At 38.8% G+C, this 19,200-nt stretch overlaps 1 protein-coding gene across 1 annotated transcript in view; it reads left to right on the forward strand.

Annotated features, from left to right (window-relative positions):
* Window positions 1-19,200, forward strand: part of ltk (leukocyte receptor tyrosine kinase) — a 59,371-nt gene that overhangs the window by 13,336 nt on the left and 26,835 nt on the right. Inside the window, exons 2-10 of the mRNA XM_075448252.1 lie at window positions 8,126-8,191; window positions 9,882-10,031; window positions 10,264-10,492; window positions 12,088-12,227; window positions 13,000-13,137; window positions 16,099-16,248; window positions 16,683-16,783; window positions 16,928-17,088; window positions 17,777-17,871. Coding sequence (XP_075304367.1) covers window positions 8,126-8,191; window positions 9,882-10,031; window positions 10,264-10,492; window positions 12,088-12,227; window positions 13,000-13,137; window positions 16,099-16,248; window positions 16,683-16,783; window positions 16,928-17,088; window positions 17,777-17,871 — 1,230 coding nt within the window. The remainder of the gene's footprint in view (window positions 1-8,125; window positions 8,192-9,881; window positions 10,032-10,263; window positions 10,493-12,087; window positions 12,228-12,999; window positions 13,138-16,098; window positions 16,249-16,682; window positions 16,784-16,927; window positions 17,089-17,776; window positions 17,872-19,200) is intronic.

A 19,200-nucleotide genomic window follows, 5' to 3' on the forward strand; every position in this document is an offset into this window, starting at 1 on the left:
AAGGACTTTCAGGAGCATCAGACAATAGTCTTAGATTCTAAATAAGAGCCTCTCTCTGTACAATCTTTCTCATCTTGTCATGGTTGGTCAAAGAAGGCAGCAATACTGTAGCTGCACTTTTTTTAAGGAGAAAGAAAAACTTGTGCAGAATTCTGGTCCTTTGCGATGGCGCATTCTATCCAGGGATATGCTGTGCGTAATTGCTTTCATCAAAAGATTTCGATCTATTCCGGAGACATGCAGATTATATTTTAACCTAATTTTATCTGAATTGTAAAGCTGTAAGGGTAATTGGTAGCCTGGGTGCCAGCCGAACTTAGCCCCGCCCATAAAATTTTTGATCGGGAAGTTCGGTCTGGCTCTGCTCAGTTGGGAAATCTCTATGCTCGACATCAAAACAGTCGACCCAATCAGATTGCCAGGGCGGGCTTTATACGATGATGGACAGATGATCAACAGGGACATTATCGACTACGTCACTAAAGAGCGCTTGGTTTGAATTCGTTTGAAACAAACATGGCTGCCGCTGGAGAGCTAGGGTGTGTAGATTCTGCCATCGAGTCTGTTCTACAGGATCTCCACATTGCATTCATTTTGAAAGACGAACAGAGGAACGCGATAAAGGCTTTTATCGATACAAAAGATGTTTTTGCCGTCCTTGCTACAACAAGTGTTAATCTACGTCACATACTACGTTGCTCTGATTGGTTGTAGGTCTATCCAATTGAGCGAAGAGGCATTTTTTTATACTGGTTCGGTTGAAACACGCCCCATACTCAAATCTCTATCGAGCGGTATCAGACTCACATTCTGACCAGAATCGTGAGTATGACGTAGTCAGGCTAGGTAATTGGACCTTTGAGAGCCTGTTTTCTGAACCTAGAAGCACACAAACTTTAGTTATGGAAGCTAATCTGATGGTAACGTAAGGCTTTCTGTTTGTGCTGTCTATTTCCATGACTTTAATTATCCACACTTTGTCACTTTGAGTGTAATTGGGCTTCAAATATACTTTGTCAGTCATTCTTTCGTTTTAAACAAGATCTGCATGTATTGCTTGAATAAACCACAAAACTGTAACCATAGCATGTTTATTATAACTTTGAAGGAAAGTGTCTTTAATGACTTTTACTGTGTCTCATTGCCCTGCTCTCTTTTCCTTCTTTCACCGATATGATCCAACAAAGCTCAAAATGCCAAAAATATCTTTAAAGATATCAGAGATAATAAAGCACTACCTTTTTCTTCTTATCCTTTTGTATCAGATATCGTCTTGGTCGGTGTCTTTCTCTCACGCAACCTTTTCTTCACCTCTTTATTTTGGTCACATTTTCTCCTGCAATTTTCCACTGATACTTATTGGATTCACTGTGTCCGTCTTTATCTGCGGTTCAATACAAGGATACCAGACTTCACATAGACACAAATATGAGAGTTTTATGGGCTCTCTTTTTTCAAAATGTCAAGGTATTTGTTCAATTTTCAGCTTTTCCCCGCACTTTTTCTCTTTTCAGATGTAAACAGCTGTGGCTGTTCAGTGCACTATCGACTAATTTATGATAGTTTCCTTTGAACTCTGTTTTCTGTCTGATAATTTTCTGACAAAGTGCAGACAGATTACGCGATAAAACACCGTAATCTCAACGCCTGTGCGAATCATGATTAATTGGAAGTAATTTACAAGATGAACATACTCAGCCCTCCTGTTAGTGTTCTACTCTTAAAGAAACAGCTCTTTGTCATGTGCTGTGCTTTAAGGTCATGATAAATTCGGTCTGCTTGGCTCATGCTCTTTTCCTGACTGCAGGCAAACAGAGAATCTGTCTGTAAAATGCCTTTCTGTGAAAAGAATAGGAAGATAACTCTCTATAGAAGTACAGCACCTACCAATGTACACACTAGTAAAAATGACATTGATGGATTGGACCTCTGGCAGCAATTCCAGATTTGTTACTTCACTGTCACTGCTGCACAGTCTGTCGCCTGAGAAAGCACTTTCCTCGTCCCTCTTTTTCAATAAGAAGCTAAAACCCAGCACATTTTCATTGACTTTATGCCTCTTAAATCTGTCCACTTAGGATTTAGTTTAGTGGCTGACACACGACCCACCTCTCATGTCTGAGGCAGTGCTTTGATGCAGAGTACAAATTGAGCTAGAGTCAGAGCGAAGGTTGCAGAGTGAACGTTTCTCCGGCTCCTTCTGAAATGAACGGGAGCCTCTAAGGCGCTCTTCAATGTCCTCATAATACAGTTGCACACCCACGCTCAGTAGTTACTTTCGCAAGGATATGGGGAAGTTATTTCCTTTGTGGATTTCAATGCTAAATCAGTAAAACAGTAGATCCACATTAAGTGTATTAACTGTGTTTAGCAGTCTACTTTATGTCTTTCCTTAGCTGTTCCTGGCATATGCACAGGTGGGGACCGAGTCAAGTGCAGAACGTTCAGCTCGTCTAAATGACAGTCAGTGGTTGTACGCTAGGGCCTGACAATCTCAACCATGTCATCTATTCTAAGTAAAGAAAGAAGCAAGAATTAAAATGCCACAATGAGTGTGTTCTTAACCCAGAACAACAGTAACAAAATCACAAATGAAGAACCAGCTGTGGTGTAACCAGCTTACAGGGGCACAGCCACCACCCCCAGGACTGGAGTGCGGAACTGATGCTTTGACTGTAAAGTGTCAGTTTGCTACAGGACGACTTGCGCTGTCGTTCCTGACTGGAGCTGATGCACAATCAACAACCTAATGAGTTCCTTGTAAAGTATAAGAGGCACCCTCCGAGTGTGAATCCCCATGGAGACCAAGCAACAGCTGAAAACCTCCTGCACAGTCCTCAACTGTTGGAAGTGTTTTTAGATGGTTACCCAAAAAATATTACTGCATATAAGTACTGCAAACTGTAAATTGCACATCTAACCAGCATAACTACATTAGGGCTTTGAGCACAAACATATTAGAACACTTTGTCAACATGATAGCAGCAGTAAAACTGCCCTGTTTACTTTTCCCCTCAACACAAGCACTGCAGTATTATCAGTACACAGAATGCATTCTGCTTCTAGTAATCACTCATTCATTTTCTAAATGTTTATGTCGGCAGTGCTTTCAACTGTTGGTCTCCAGTTCTAGAATTCAACACAACTGCTCCTTCACCTCCTTGTTTTCATTCATTCACTTTTGTATCACACTTTCACTCATTTCTATAATTCACAGCTACGTGGCTGAAGTTAAGCACAAGTTTTAGGCACCGAAACGACTTAAAATCTTGGTGCTGGATTAGATAAACCGGAGTGACATTGATATATTTTCACACTGAAAGGCAACAAAAGATCCATTCTGCTGTGATAAGTTGACATTTTACCCATGTCATGATAACATGGCTTTGTACTTTTTTCTCACTAGATTTTAGATAAAAAATATTTACAAATTTTTTTTAGTTTCCACCTTTAACACCTTTAGTTACTGGTTACATTTTCAAATAACACCTCTGACATTTACAATTTATAAAGAGCTTCGGATACTGAAGCTTTGTTGTGGATTACATTGTGTTTGCGAGTGGAGCTGAAGCACTTGTAATAGGCTTTTTAAATGGCAGTCATTTTGGCATTTTTAAAAGTTTGGAACATTGGCTGGACAAAACAAGCATTGTAATGGTGTCACTTTGAATTCTGGGGCTATTTCTGAGACCTACGGTGACCAATCATGTTTGCCATAATGGGTGTAAAATCACAACTTAGAGGTTTTTTCGGGGCTTGGGGGCAGAGCAGCGTGGCATCAGTCTGGCAGGGAAAACAGCTAAAAGGACCATGAACAGTTTCGAAAATGACAGCAGCAGAATTACATGATCTGACGCAGAGATTGTGGCAAAATCTCACTTGTTTAATGAGGATGAAATTGTGGCATCCTGTTGATGTGTGGTGTGAGAAGAGAGATGGAGACAGTGTAAATAAATGATGTAAGCACGAGATATAGTCTTCCGATTTAATGTTCACTAAGCTTCATTTAGCTCCAGGCACTACGACATGCTTGTTAGTGGATGACACTCCCATGAGCACATGAAGTGCAGATGTGATCGATTAAATGCTGAAACTGATGCAAAAATAGCATGCATTCAGTACACATGGCTGAGCAGAAAAAGTGTGAAATGCTTGTCTTTGTCATCAGAATATTGCTGTGGGATTTTCTGAAGATGCAACTCTGAGGTTGTGTGAACTGACAAGCAGCCAATATTTACACAGTTTTCCAAAAAGCTTTGTACACAAACCAAGCTGCCTCTCCATGTGGTAACAAAAAAGACAGTGGGATATAGTGAGGTGAATAATGTAACCTCGACTAGTGTAGTGCCTTGTTGTTCAAGAATATTATAATATGAGACGAAGGATGAGGCTGATAATATCCTCTTTTTCCTTGCTGTTTTTAGTTTTGTTCTCCCCCTTTTTATTTAAATTCAAACTGGACAAGTAAAGACGGAACGATCCGGAAAAGAAAGTTTGAATTCTGGGGGGAATTTCCAAAACTCTTATTTTAAGTTAATAATAGCCTTTTAATATTTTCTCTTAAGGCTGGATCCCCTGTCTTTTCTTTTTTGGACAGTTAAGATTTTCCAGCTTCCATATTCAGGAATCTATCCATAGCAGCTTTTATCCCATATTTACCAATGAATAGTTGGTATATACTTGGTTGCCATTCAGCTAAATGCCCCCTTCAGCTCCTTATCAATAGCATAACTAAATGATTTTGATAAACAGTCTTTCAAATAATTCCATTAGTCCTGCTTGACTTGTGTGACCTTGCCTTACAGGCACCAGAACACAGTAATTTGACTGTTCAGGGGCCAGTACTGGGTTTAAGTTGCAATGACTCGCTGGGATGTGATCATCTCTCTCATTGTCTGTTGGTCATGCTGCTTAGCATGTTGAATGTCATGTCACGTGTAGAGCACCCAAACCCCAACCCGCAAGTAGACAACCATGTCCAGATACTTTCTCTAAGATAAGACTCAGTCAGACATAGAGGGAGAGAGAGAGAGAGAGAGAGGGAATTTCTAAAGCTGCAACCTGTATTTACCTTTCATCTACCTTTCAGCAATCATGGCTTTCCAGTTGTGCAAGTTGCCAGTTCCATAAGTACCAATACACCCCCATACCACCAGAGATGCAGGTTTTTGATCTGAGCACTGATAAAAAGCTGGATGGTCCCTCTCTTCTTTTAGTTCAGAGGATGCGGTGTCCATGGTTTCCATTAGAATTTTCACTTTTGACTCATCTGACTGCTGAACAGTTTTCCACTTTTCTTCAGTCCAGAGAAGACAACGAATTTCGGGATCATGTTCACATATACAAACCCTGGCAAAAGTTGTTGAATCACCACATTTGGAGGATGTTCATTAAAGCTTTTGTATTTTGTAAGAAAGTAAACAAAACACAGACATGACACAGAACGTGTTTTATTGCTGGGTATTCTTGCCTTTTAATTGTATAAAAGGAAATAAGAAAAAGGGTGAAAAGTATGGAATCATGGAAAAAAAGATGAATCTAAAATCAATACTTTGAAGACAGGAAGTCCCACTACTGCATTATCATCCTAAGAAAAATGAGCCCAGCATTACTGAACAGCCTTTGGATTGGTGTCCACCTGTACATTTAGTGTAGAGGTAACGACTGCCCTCTGCCCCGATCCTTTACCTAACATCAACCCCAAGTCATCAGTGATTGTGGAAATGTGTTTGTTTTTCATCTTTGTGTTTCATCAGACCTGCACTAAACAAAAGTTCCAGCATCATCTCCTTGTCCAATGCAGATTCGTCACTGAACATCCCTTTCATCCAATCATCCACAGTCTACGACTGCTTCTCTGGAGCCCACTGTAACCTTGTTTTCTTCTCTTTAGGTGTTAGTGGTGGTTTACGTTTGACTTTCCTGAATGTAAATCCGTTTTCTTTCAGCCGGTTTCTTACAGTTTGGTCACAAACATTGACTTCTGTCTCTGCCCATTTGTTTTTCATTTCCTTTGTGTTACATGAATTATTTTTTTAGTTTTCTGACCCGACACTTTCCTCTTCCTTCTCCGACCTGTGTGTTTATCTTTTACAACCTTCCCATTTTGTTTGTACTCGTTCCAAATTTTAGGCACAGCTGACTGGAAACAAACTAAATATTTTCCTATTTAAATTAACCTTCTTCAGGGACCTTTATAATCCGTCCCATTATTTCCTCTGACAGCTCTCTTGTTGGGGCCATTTTTCCTGCCATTCAGCAGGAGCAACAGCTCATGAAGCTCTGCAAGCACGGTTTGAACTGCAGACTCGTTTGCATATTTAGACTTGTGCAAGTATTTGTTTTAGAAATACAAATTACATTTTTCCCCTTTACTTCATGTGAAAAAATACAAAAATTACTGCAACATTATGATATTAATACATTTGTGGTACGTTTAACAAAGAAATATTATATTAAGCTATATAATTTCTTGTCATATCTGTGTTATTTTTTTTCACAAAATAAAAAACTTGACTGGACATCCACCAGGTGTGGTGATAATATAACTTTTGGCAGGGGTTGTAGCTTCTCCATTGCACAGTCGAGCTTTAATCTGCATTTCTGGATTGGATTGGGAACTTTGTTCACAGACAATGATTTCTGGAGAAGACATTTTTAAGATGTGTTGCTGCCATCAATTTCAAGATGACCGAATGTTTTCCTGGAAATTGTAAAATGCCTCACAGTTTGTATCAGAAATCTTTTTTCGATGTTGCAAATCATTGCATTCAGTGTTTTTCCTAAATGGATGGATAAAGTCCTTGACTTTGCTGAATATGTTTCATTCTTGACTTTCCATTCACCAGCAAATGGTTGCCGTTTTTTTTTTTTTTTGGCACATTTAGCTTGTCAACAATTCGTGACACAAAAAACCTTTATTGCTTTGAAAGATCATGGCTGTTTTAAGGTGATTCAAATAATTAGCATAGTCTGTAATCAGGTCAACTCAACCTTCACACACCTAACAGGAAAAAAAAAAACAATAGGTCTGATCAAATTTTTTTAGGTTCTTTTTAATGCAATCTGATCATTATCATTTGATTGATATATTATGATTAATATCCTAATTGTCTAGGTACGTCATTTAAAAGATAAAGAAAAAGGCAAAAAAGTGAAACATGTTTCTATCACACTCACTGGCCTGTTCCCGTATATGTGTCCACTCATATCTCAGTTCGTATGATTGGATGAAAATAATCAAGAATCTCTTTGGAAGATCCATCTGCAAGGAAATGTGGAGTGGAATTATCACCTTAACTTCATAAAGGATGGATCAGCGTTCCTTTGCTAACTGAGAAGCTAACAGGAAGTGGAGAATTGAAACTGCACTTGTCATGGTTGAATAAACACAATACAACTCAATTCCATAAATTACTTATGATGCAGTCAATGCTAGAAAAGACAAAAATAATAAGTGTTCATATAAAGCAATTTGGAAAAATGATAAATGCCATCACATAAAGACTCGTCGACGAGCAGTAAATCTAAAAGAAAGTAAGCCCTTTCACTGCCACTGCAATTCCAGTCGTGATCCAGAACGCCATTTGAGAAATTGGGAAATCTATTGAATTGATAGCTGCCAACCTTTCTTTAAAAGACTGTCATGGCCCTAACAAGCTATTTGAGCTTTGTGATCCTGGTAAAATTTGCCAAAAGAGATTCTCTCTTTTTTCACTTTCGAACTATTCAAAGTGTACAAACCAAAAAGATGCACTTATCAAGACAACCTTATGCAGGTTGGGGATTAATTCATCTCCAACTCCTACAAAAACTTTTCTCACAAACATACGTATCATAAATCCCACAGAATTGGTGATTTTGACATTTGTATAGCTTTCGTAGTTATTTTACTGCAACACTGATGTTCTGTCTAAAAGCTACAGCAAAGGCTGAAATGAGAGGTTTTTCAATGGATTCTGATGGTTGATCAAGCTAATTCATAATTAATTTCTGTGTATTTAAAGCATGTTGTAAACAGATGGGTCAGTTCACAAGAAACATTGGGACAACAAAACACTTGAATCAATGTATGCATGACCATGCCTGTAGTAACGAGAGCCTCTCCGTCTCTTTTTCTTTTCAGTGAGCAACACCTGCCAAACTCTATCGGACAGATTTCTGGATCACTTGTTGGAAAATGACAGCCAAAGTAAGAGTTGTGTACTTACTGATGCGGTGACCCAAAAACGGAAATAAGGATTCCCGAGATAACCTGCTTTATAATTGCATTTATCTGAATGCCTTTGACTGCGATGAGGAACTTTGTATTCATCATCAAATAGAGTGAAACGTGAAGAAAACTTTAGATGAATGACTTGGCACAACATTGGCCATCATCCATTTTTAAGAAAAACAGCCCACTATGAATCTTAAGTGCAAGTTTGACTGGAGGTGTTGGAGCACTTTTCTGCTGGACTGTGAAATTGAAAGCACAAAGTGGCACATAAGCAATGTGCTGACACCATCAAAACAATTTGGCAAAGAAACATAGTTTGTGATCAAAGGAGGGTTATTTTTAGTTGGCTTAGAATAATGAAAGTGGGTTTCAGTGAAATAATGATTTAATGATGCGCCTCTTATTTTCATACCCGGAAGGATTCCTCTGGCTGTTTGCCATATTGGCTGGAGTGGCAGTTTCCTCTTCAGTAATCACATGATGTCTCCAACATCTCCTCCATTCCCATCTTGTTAATCAAACTCCCACACATACTCACAATAACTCACGCTTTACAAAAGGTCTGTTTGGCTGTTAAACAGATTTTGCCTTTAAATTAGATTAGTTGGAAATTTAGGCCCATGTGCCAAAAAGGTAATTAGGTCAAAGTTCACATTGTGTAAAACCAGAAAGTTTGAAACAATCATTACCGTTATTAAATGGGATGTTTTGACATATTTTACTTTTGTTTCTCGTGAATTTATCTAATTGAATTAACAATGTTGTGTGTCCGTACTGTGCATATTATGATTATATGTTTAAGATTTAACATCCTCTCTCCGTCTCAAAATGGCACCTGGTAAAAGACCTTTTCCTCACATTTTAACAGGCTGCGTAACCATTTGGCAACATTTTTCAATGTGCAGGGTGGTGATCTATATTAGTATGTGTTATATCATACTTTTATTTGCTACTCGGTTAGCTTTTCACAGCAAGACTGCTGAGTTAAGTTTTAGGACCTTTTGAAAACAGGGACTGCTTTGCTTCTGCAAAAAGCTTCCTCTTCATTTTTTGGTTACCATCTTGACAAGTCCCACAACGTCGGCAGAGACTTTTATTAATTGTTTCCTGGCGTCCTTGCTTGTTAAGTAAATAAAGGGGTTAACCTTTGTGGTAACATGATATAATAAGGAGTACTGGCATAACAGTAGACAGTATGTGTGTTGGGGATGAGATCAGAAAGACATTCTTAGGGTTTTTCAGCCTCATCTTTTAGTTTTTAACAGGCTTTGTGTCCTTGTGATAATCATTTAAAACATTGCTCTTTAACACCACTAACCGATATACTGATACTGAAACACTGATATAAATCCAGAACATTCTCCCCAGTCGTTCCCTCTCTTTCATTTAAACAGATCAGTTTTGCCTTTTTTAGTCACAAATCCGATTCATTTTCCTTAAAGTTTGAAAGAGTTAGAAAAATGCATGTTGATTTTGTTTTTTGACTAAAACATTTTTTAAAACAAATAAAACACTGTCTGTCGTCCACATTCTTTATATCAAAGTTACGTTTTGTCCCATATAACTCTGAAGCAAACCATTCAGCTTCGTGAACACATCACCCAGTTTTTAAAATTAATACTTTTATTCTGTTTTGGCTGCATTTCTCATGTCTGTGTTGCAGTTACATCCTGTGATTTTGAGTCGCTGTGCCTCTGGACTTCATCACATAACGATACTCATAGTGACTGGCTGGTGGTGTCACCACAGCAACTAGAGGGCACAAAGGCTGGGGGGATGCCTGCAACTGACCACTCTGTGGGAAGCTCTGATGGTAAGATGAAGAGAGAAAATACTCCTGGTAATACTGATATTAAGAGTCCATTTAAACCTCTTTTTATTTTTTCAACAAGTTGCATTTCAACTGACATTTAGTTGATATATTTGTTTGATTTGATTTGTCTTAATTCTAAAGCATGTGTTGGATTATTTATGGGAGTGACAGTATTATGAAGCTGCTATAAAACTGACAAGCATGACGTTTTTACTTTGTTTTATTACCTCAGGGTACTTCCTTCTCCTCAGCTCCTCATCTGCTGCCGATGCCTTTGGGAAATGTGAATACCACTTAACCAGTCCAGTCTTGCCTGGAAGCAACAAGCAATGCATTTTGCAGGTGGCTTTGTATGAGACCAGGCCAGCGATGGGGAACCTCACAGTCCTGATCAAGCCAGTTCTGTCAGAATTAGCTCTTCACTCCGAGGTTCTAAACCAGAGGAGACAAGACAACCGCAGGTCAGCGAACACCCTGCAACAGCCTCTCCAAGCATCTGGACTGGTGTTTGTGTAGAACATTTATCTATCTGTTTGCTTAGTTATCATTTGTACAGCAATACATATCAGTTCTTCTTGTGGAAAAAGATCATAACTCGGGGTTTGTTGAATCAGTTTTTTTTGTAAAGAAGAGGGATTCAGATTCACTACAATGAAAAGTCTTCATAGTCTTCATATAAAGCTGCAATATGTAGCACTACAGTTAAATGAGGAAGAACGGATTGTGACTGTAAGGGGACAGCGGTCCCTGAGGTATTGTTTGGGAAATGTGGGCAGGGATTGTTTATTGATCTAATGCTGAAGTACAGCCATCTTTAGAACAGCTAAAAGCATTCTTGTCTCTGGATGCAGGCTGGAAATTAGTTTATATGAAATTGGTGAGGACATAAGAGGGATGGATGGGCATGTGCAATAAGTTTGTACACTAGCTTTGTTAGTGTCGTTTCAGTAATGGACTTAGCAATTTCATTATGATGCACACACAGACTGTGTTTTCATTTATTAAGTTTGCCATGCATATCATAGAAATCAGTAGATGTAACTTCCAGATTAATTCTTAAAGCACAGTTACCATCCAGTATGTTTGCTGTGTGTTGTGACACCTCAACCTGCACAGACAACAGCAACTGTGCTTGTCAAATATTCTTTACTAAAAACAGAAGCGTTATCGTCATGGAAATTAAATATTTGATTTTCACATTTGAATTTTTTTTCAAACATGTGTATAAGTGACCTCTTTCAGGTAAATTTGTGATGTATGAAGTAAATTCAATGTTTTGAGCGTCTTCAGAACAGGGAGTTCTGCTCCTTGACAGCTACAGCTGCTGTGACTCAGCTTTGTGAAAGTGATTGCAGGTTAAACTTGACAGAAACACAATAAACAAAGTGACGGGTGGATAATTCTGTTTGTTAAAACTTGCCTCTTGAGCTTATGTCCAGCGGTAGTACAGCAGAAAAAAGATTTTGTTGTGTATTGACTTGCTCAAGGTTAAACAGATTATACATACCACAAGTCTATAGGGCTACCGCGGATAATTCTGCTGACTGCATGAGGAGAATAGCTGCAGGTACATGCCAAAAAATCTATGTAATGCGCCAGTTGAATAAATCATTTAATGAAGAACAAACTAGGTTTCTTGAAGCATATTTGATTAAATATAAATTGTGTAAAACAAATTAGTTTAGAGTGATGGCTGAGTGGTGTTTTATCAAGTATCTACCACTGAATAGATTACAAAGATTGTCTTAGTCTGTGAAAGTTGGGGGATTTAGCTGAGCAAAAAAACATGTGCAGCAGTTATTGTTGCTAAGAGACAGCAAAGAGATGCTGCCAGCAAATCCAAGAGTGCTGGCTCCACAGCAAAATAAACCACCTTGTTGGCAATGATGAGTAATATTTTGGGACTTACAAAGAGCAGCTGCAAGGATGTTAAAAACGAGTAGAAAATATTATTCCACATTGAATTATATACTTTTTTATGCATTCATGAAGGTCATAAAACAGGAATTCTGAAATGTGGGTTTTAACGATTGTTTGCTATCATTTGGTAATCCAGGGCTGAGTGGGAGGTTCTTGAAACTGTGATTGGCCAGGTTGACGAGCCCTTTCAGGTGACCCTTCTCTACACTTACTGTGTGAATGAAGATGGAGACAACATGGCTCTTGACTCTCTGAACTTCATAAACTGTGAATCGGGTAAGTTCCCTGTGTCCTGTAAAGCTACCTTCAGAGATTTCCATCCAAACCAGATGTCACAAAGCTTAGAGCAAATAGAGCAGAGGGTAGGAATCAGCTGTGCACTCTGTTTAAACTGAAAACTTGCTGTTGATTCACAGCGACACATCTGGAGAGTCCAGTTTTAAAAGTTTCCCCAGTTGTAAAAAACACAACAATGAAGCGGTTTCTAAATGCAAAGATTAAAATGTCAAGTTACAGAGACTTCAGGAGTGAGTTGTGGTTTTTTTTTCAGCTCAGTATTTATGTGGGTTTGCTATGATACAGCTACTTTTATCTGAAGTTCCATGTGTGTTTTTCAAAGCCATTTCGCTTTGTATTTTCACTCATTTGTCCATTGTTTTGCATTTATTAGCCAGAAGCTGTAAATGTTAAAATCCTGATCACAGGTGGGTAGCTTTGGTTTGCCAGTTCACATCAAAATGTGTCTCCACATGCGTCTCAAGTGTCCACTTGTGATCATATAAAAGTAACTGAGTGGTATAAGAGGGGTTACTTATTTTATGCCACATTTACTCAATCAAAGAAGCACAGCAGCGGGACCTACAGGTCTAACCTAAAGCTTTATCATATCATATATTGACGGCCCCAGCATATTAACGCGAGGTGTAAATTAAAGACAAATAGTGCTTCGTTAACCTTAGCAGTACCCTAAATGTTGTTCAAATTACAAGAGAGCTGCAATTCCTGTGTCGAGTCATCTCATAATTGCTGTGTGGTTGTTGGGATGCAGATGATGGGGCCATCAACCTGAATGCGGAATGTGAGGAATCTTTTCACTGTGAAAACTCTGGCGGCTGCATCGACCAGAGCCAAGTGTGTAACTTCCACACGGACTGTCCTCTGGGAGAGGACGAGGGCTTCATCTGTGGTGAGGTTTCATTTTTTCTTTTCTTTTTTTGTAAACCATTTGATGTCCTTACTGAGGATAAAAAGCAATAAAGACATTAAAGACCTTTCTTTTCATTCATTCATTTAAGAATAGTAAGAATAAATCAGTTTTTTTTAAAATTCAACAGTTGAGACAATATTTCATGGTTAGAGCGTTAAAATCTGAAAAGATAATGGTGTAACACACACTTTCTTTTAGCATTACTTACCTATGTAGCAGATGTGGCTCAGGTAAATTTATTTCTACAAAGTTTTTATGATAACGTAACCATAGAGTCGTACATTAAAAGGTCAACAAGATCACACGATGCACAGTGTATTCTTTGGTCATGAGGCTATGTACACACGTAGCCGGGTATTTTTAAAACCGAATGTTTCCCCCCTTCCGTTTATAAAATAATTTGTATCCACATTACCTCGTTTTCGAAAAAAACACCTTCCACACATAACCGAACATCTGCGTTTTCACCTGTCTTGACAACCCAATTGCATTTTCTGTTTTGCGCAATCTGCCCTCGTCAGCTAAATAATAAAGTGTGCACGCAACTTTTTTGAGCACACTGACAGGTGATCGCATGACAGTGGACTGCCCCTCGACATGAGGACGTAATAATTCCGACAGCGACAGGAGTGAGGACCGGGACATGCGAAATTGTCACGCCATTCCTCTGGGAGTACGACTTGGGCGTGTAAAATCAAGGCAGTAAACAGCGCCTGCACAATAATAACCACCACAGTTCTCAAGGCATCCATGCTTCTTCAGTAAACAAAGGTCGCACTTTAGACTTTAGAGCAGATTTGTTGTTGTTTTGGCGCATATTGTGACGTTCGAAAACGCAAAACTCCGGTTATCTCTGTCTACACGCAGCTGCATAAACGGAGTTTTCAAAAATCTTCACTTTGCCCGGAGTTTTTAAAAACATTCGTTTACGATGCGTTTTTATGCGTTTTCATGTGGATGACAGGTCCAAACGTAGAAAAATATATTCGTTTTAGCAGATACCCGGCCACTTGACTAGTTCCGAGAGTGTGAGCAAAAGATATGTAAGCATTTTGTGCTTGTGCTCTCTAAAACAAAAAGAGTGGGCTCTCTGGCAACCTGCAAATTGTTTGGATTGGCTGTATTACATTTAAATCCATTTCAAAATGTTATTACTTTGACCCGAGGTGCCATACCACATTATTTCATGTCATTTCAGGATAAATTCTGTTTTTGTTCTTGCTACAAAATGTCCGAATCAGTGTTTCTTACTTCATTACCTGGAATGTGTTTTATTGTATTCTTAGAAATTGGATATGCCTAACGTTTAAAGTATTCAACAGTGTATTTGTATTTTAATTTATTAATGTTTTGAAAAGTGGGCTGCAAAGAAAATACGTTCTCAGAGAGTCAATTGTTACCTTTCGTTTCCACCCACTTTACACTCTGAAATATAACAAGCTTCCACATTCCCTTTGAAAACATCAATCATTCTGTGGAAAGAAAACACTTCACCACACTGAGAATCAAAAGGCCTCGCTTCATCCAGTAATGAAATCAATGTGGTCAGGGCTATTTAGAGTCCTTGAGTTGTTGGTCCTGAGGGAAAGGAGTTGGGTTACAGTGGTGGCGCAGTTTTCCAGTGGATCCAGGAGTAAGAGCTATCTTGCGTGAGTGCTATTAAAAAGCTCTGTTTGTGTTGTTAAAGGCACACACTGGCATTTTATTAATAACTTTTTGGCCTCTTATTCAGTTTCAGATGGAAAGGATGATGTTGAGTTAATCTGTAGGGGTCCAGTGGAGAAATGGCTGCCATTGCTGGTCTAACTTACTTTAGCACAGAGGCCCTTTCATACTAACTTTAACACGTGTCCTTCATGATCTGACAGCTAAGTGGACAGCTCGAAGGGCATCAGTTCATATTTGGCATTAGACCTTAACTGACCCTTTTTGACTGGACCTCACCCCTTCACTTTATATCCAAACATCTTGCAGATAAATTTCTGTTTGAGACCTAATGCCAGAGTCCTGCACTTTTCCAGTTATGCCCAACAGTATCTGATGCCACATCTCAGTCCTGGAACTGACCTGTTACTCCTAGTCATTAAAATCTGCTTAAACCTGTTAAGATAAGTCTCACATCTATGGAATTTGCTAGCATAAAACAAACTGGTTGATACATTTTTTTACATTTTGAGTGGACTATTTCTTGATACAGCTGAAGTTCAAAAGTACTACTTTTATAGTAATGTTGTAACTGGATAAATTAGGAAACCAATAGCTAAATATTTCCAGATACTCTGGAGTTGTAAGAAGATATTTCTCACTTTGAAGTTTTTGCCCATCTTTTTTGCAACGTGTAAAGAGATTCATTGTCTTAAGTGACCCATCAATGGGGTAATTATATTTACAAATGGCTGCTCTAATTCTCTCTTCTTACCGACTGTATGAGGGATTCATTTAACATATTTGGAAAAACTTTACTCTTTAATTGTTGGTTTAATTTGTATTAAAGTTAAAGGTTATGCATTATTACGAATGTAGCCACCATGTGACAGGTGAGTGTTATGGCTTCTCCCCAGTGGATACAATTAGTATGCTCGGTTTCTCATTAAGACCCTTAACTTGCATATCATTTCTACTCCAAAAACCCAAAGATTGCAAATTCTAAATGACTTACTGGGTGGCTATTTTCATCCTTTTTATACCATCTATGACTCACACCTCCAAATGCCAAAACTTTTCATACAGTAGAATACAAATAGTCCAGAGGAAAAGGAAAAGGAAATTCACACATTGACAGAAAGAGAGGATCCTGAAGCATATTATTAGCACTCAGCCAATTTAGTCAAAATGTACTTGCTATGGATGAGCAGGATTCAGCTGTGTAGAAGATGGACATTTGTGCAGCTGTGGTCTCTTTCTCAGAGAAATATGATAACAATCTGCTTCCCCTCCCAGATGCTCTCCCCTTTGGCTCATACTGTTCATTTGAGTGGGATTCATGTGGTTGGTCTGCGTCCAGCCAGCACTTGGGTTGGAAGAGGGTCGCTGGGGATGAGCTTCTGGAGAAAGAAGACATGCAGGGCATCACACTGCAGCGCACACCAGGTTGGTGTGTTTGTGTGTGTGCAGTGCACGTGAATTACAACCTAATTTTATTAGAATTCCTCTGGTGTATCTCCTCCTATTATGATAAATTATTGCATAGTGGAAACAAAAAAAACATCATTCCCTTTTCATAACCCACATTTCTTGATGTCAAAACATATTGAATTTTGTAGCAAGGTTTTTCATGTATTGTTTTGCTATCCTCTGCGTTTACTGAGAGATTAGTGAGTGAGATTACTAACATATGAAGTTACACCACATTACCACAAACTTTCAACTCTGGATTGTTGTTCTTTTAAATCTTGTTTCATATTGAGCGTGTTTGGCAAATAGTAGATAGAATAAATGGCTTAGAAAAATACTAGTAATAACGATGAAAAACTGGTTATATGGCTCGTTGATTGTTGTGTGTCACATTTGTTGTGCGCCCCCAGGGCACTTTTTGTTCCTGCAGGTTAGGGAAAGTAATTCCCTTCAGGAAGCATCCATTCAGAGCTCTTCTTTCCCTTGTCCAATCTCTACTACTGCTTGCCAGGTGAGCTACTTGCAAGATACACAAGTCACATTATAACCTTACTATATTTTATTTATTTATTTTTCTTCCTCTCAATGAGTCAGTCGTTTGGCTAAGATATGAATAATTACCCTCTGTGAACTCTGTCTCTCTGTGTTTGCGTAGATGCGTTTCTCACTGTACATGTATGGAGTTTTTGATGGTTCATTGCAAGTTGCTATAGAGGAAAATGGGAACACCACTGCAGCACTGGTCTGGGAGAGACATGGTCGGTGGACAGACGACTGGGAGACTGTCGTACTGGGGCTGACTGGCCTTAATCATGGGTACGCAGGTGTAAAATTAATCTAAGGTGCCACATGAAATGAAACAGGCATATTCTATAGTGTGACTTCTCAGTAATAGCATCAGAAAAGTTGGGTATTCAATACCACACAGTGTTAAAGACATGAAATATTATATAATTGATAAGGTAATAACCAGGTTATTACTTGTATGTGTAAATCTGGGTGAAAATTAGACCTGAATTTATGCTAATCAACTACTAAAGGTCAAGGGTGATTATGGGAAAACCAATGTAAAAATCATAATTGTATGTTTTGGTTACAAAGTACTGTTAACAAAGCCGGAAAAAAAAACATGAAATAAGACTTTAATGGAGCAATATGATAGTGGAGCTTCAGCTATCCCTTCAAAATTCATATTGATATATTTGGAGGATAAAAATGAATTATTATCATGTTGTTATGCTGAAGTCCAGCGTCACTTTAGTTCCAAATACTCACATTTTTGTAGTATTAATTTCAAACAAAATGAAGTGACCTCCAACATAGGTCAGACAGCATCCATGAACAGCTAATATTTTCCAGTCTGTGTGGAAGCTTGTGTTTTGACTTTGGGTTGAATTATATTTGAATGTTATCAGTTTTGTTTTCTTATTGGAATTGAACATTAGTTCCTTTCACATGAAGACAAATACTTCCTTGTGTTGACAGAAAATCTGCTTTGCTCCAGGTTTCACGTAAAGGTGACAGCTGTGTGGGGACAAGGCTCCAGGGCTGATGTTGCTCTCGATGATATTGCAATCGGAGCAGCCTGCTTCAACAAAGGTAATTACACTGTAACACACATCACAAAAGACCACCATTTTAATGCCACGAATGTCTAAAGCCAATACAAAGAAAGGCCAGCTTTGAAAACGATCTCTGCACTAAATCAAACTCCAGCAGAATGGAGAGCAGAGAACAACACAGAGTCCTCCCGACTTGCTCAGAGCTGCTTCTGTCATTTGCGTGATGCCTTGTTTTAATGATTGTCTGTGCCATGAGGGTTACCAACGCTAAATGATGTGCTGCTAAACCAGGACCGCAATACGACAATAGTGTGTGCCAACATTCCTGTCCGTCTCGTTGCACTTTGGTTTGGGTTTCTCACAGTTATGTGAGAGGACTTTTACCATCCCTCTTTTGTACTTAACTTAATGTACAGATGTGAAAGGTCTGTTTTTGTTTGTGTATGATTTCAGGGAGAGGCAGTTTAAAACCTCTATGGAGGCGCAGTATATGGCTGCCGTTCAGCTCTAGTTTAGCAAGACTGGAATGTTTTCCAACTGATACCGGAAATTAATTCAGGATCCCACGGTAATTTTAATAAGCCATAACTTAGAATGATATTTTTCCCTATTACAATTATGACTTCACTCTCTTTTGGGATATTGTTGCACAGGAGAGACTTGTAATTTTCAGAGCATGAATATTCTCATTGTTCAATCAAATTTAAAGATACCGGTTTGAGAGGAGGGCTTGGTAGAGATTGGCACACAGACTTTATCACCAGTAAATGGACAAATTCATGGGTGTGGTTTAATACTGACAAATCACTTACAACTATCTGTCAATGTGCACATCCTCCTAACCTCGTTTGAAAATGCCATTAAGTTATGGAAAGATGGTAAGAAGACTTTGTAAAGAACTAGGAAATAAAAACTACAGTATGTTCAAACAGAATCTGGCCACGCTCACACTTCGAGCTGAAGTGTAGGTCACTGTCGGTGAAAATACAGCTGTGCAAAAAAATATTCCACTGCTTCACCTAAAGTTTTTTTTTTTTTATAAAGTGCTGGTGGTGATTAGCGCTGTTGCCTCAAAGCCAGAAGGTTCCTGGTTTGAATCCCGGCTGGGACCTTTCTGTGTGGAGTATACATGTTCTTCTTGTGCATGTGCGGGTTCTTTCCTTCCAGCATCCAAAAACATTTATATTAGGTTCATTGATTATATGATTATAAATTGACCTTTGTGTTGGACCTGCAATGGGCTGGTGAACTGTCCAGGGTGTACACCGCCTCTCGCTCAATGACAGCTGGAATAGACTCCAGGACCCTGCAACCCTGAAATTAAGTAGGCAGGTATAGAAAATGGATGGTTAGATGGATATTACTT

This window comes from Odontesthes bonariensis, chromosome 17 (assembly GCF_027942865.1).
Source record: "Odontesthes bonariensis isolate fOdoBon6 chromosome 17, fOdoBon6.hap1, whole genome shotgun sequence".
Lineage (NCBI taxonomy): Eukaryota > Metazoa > Chordata > Actinopteri > Atheriniformes > Atherinopsidae > Odontesthes > Odontesthes bonariensis.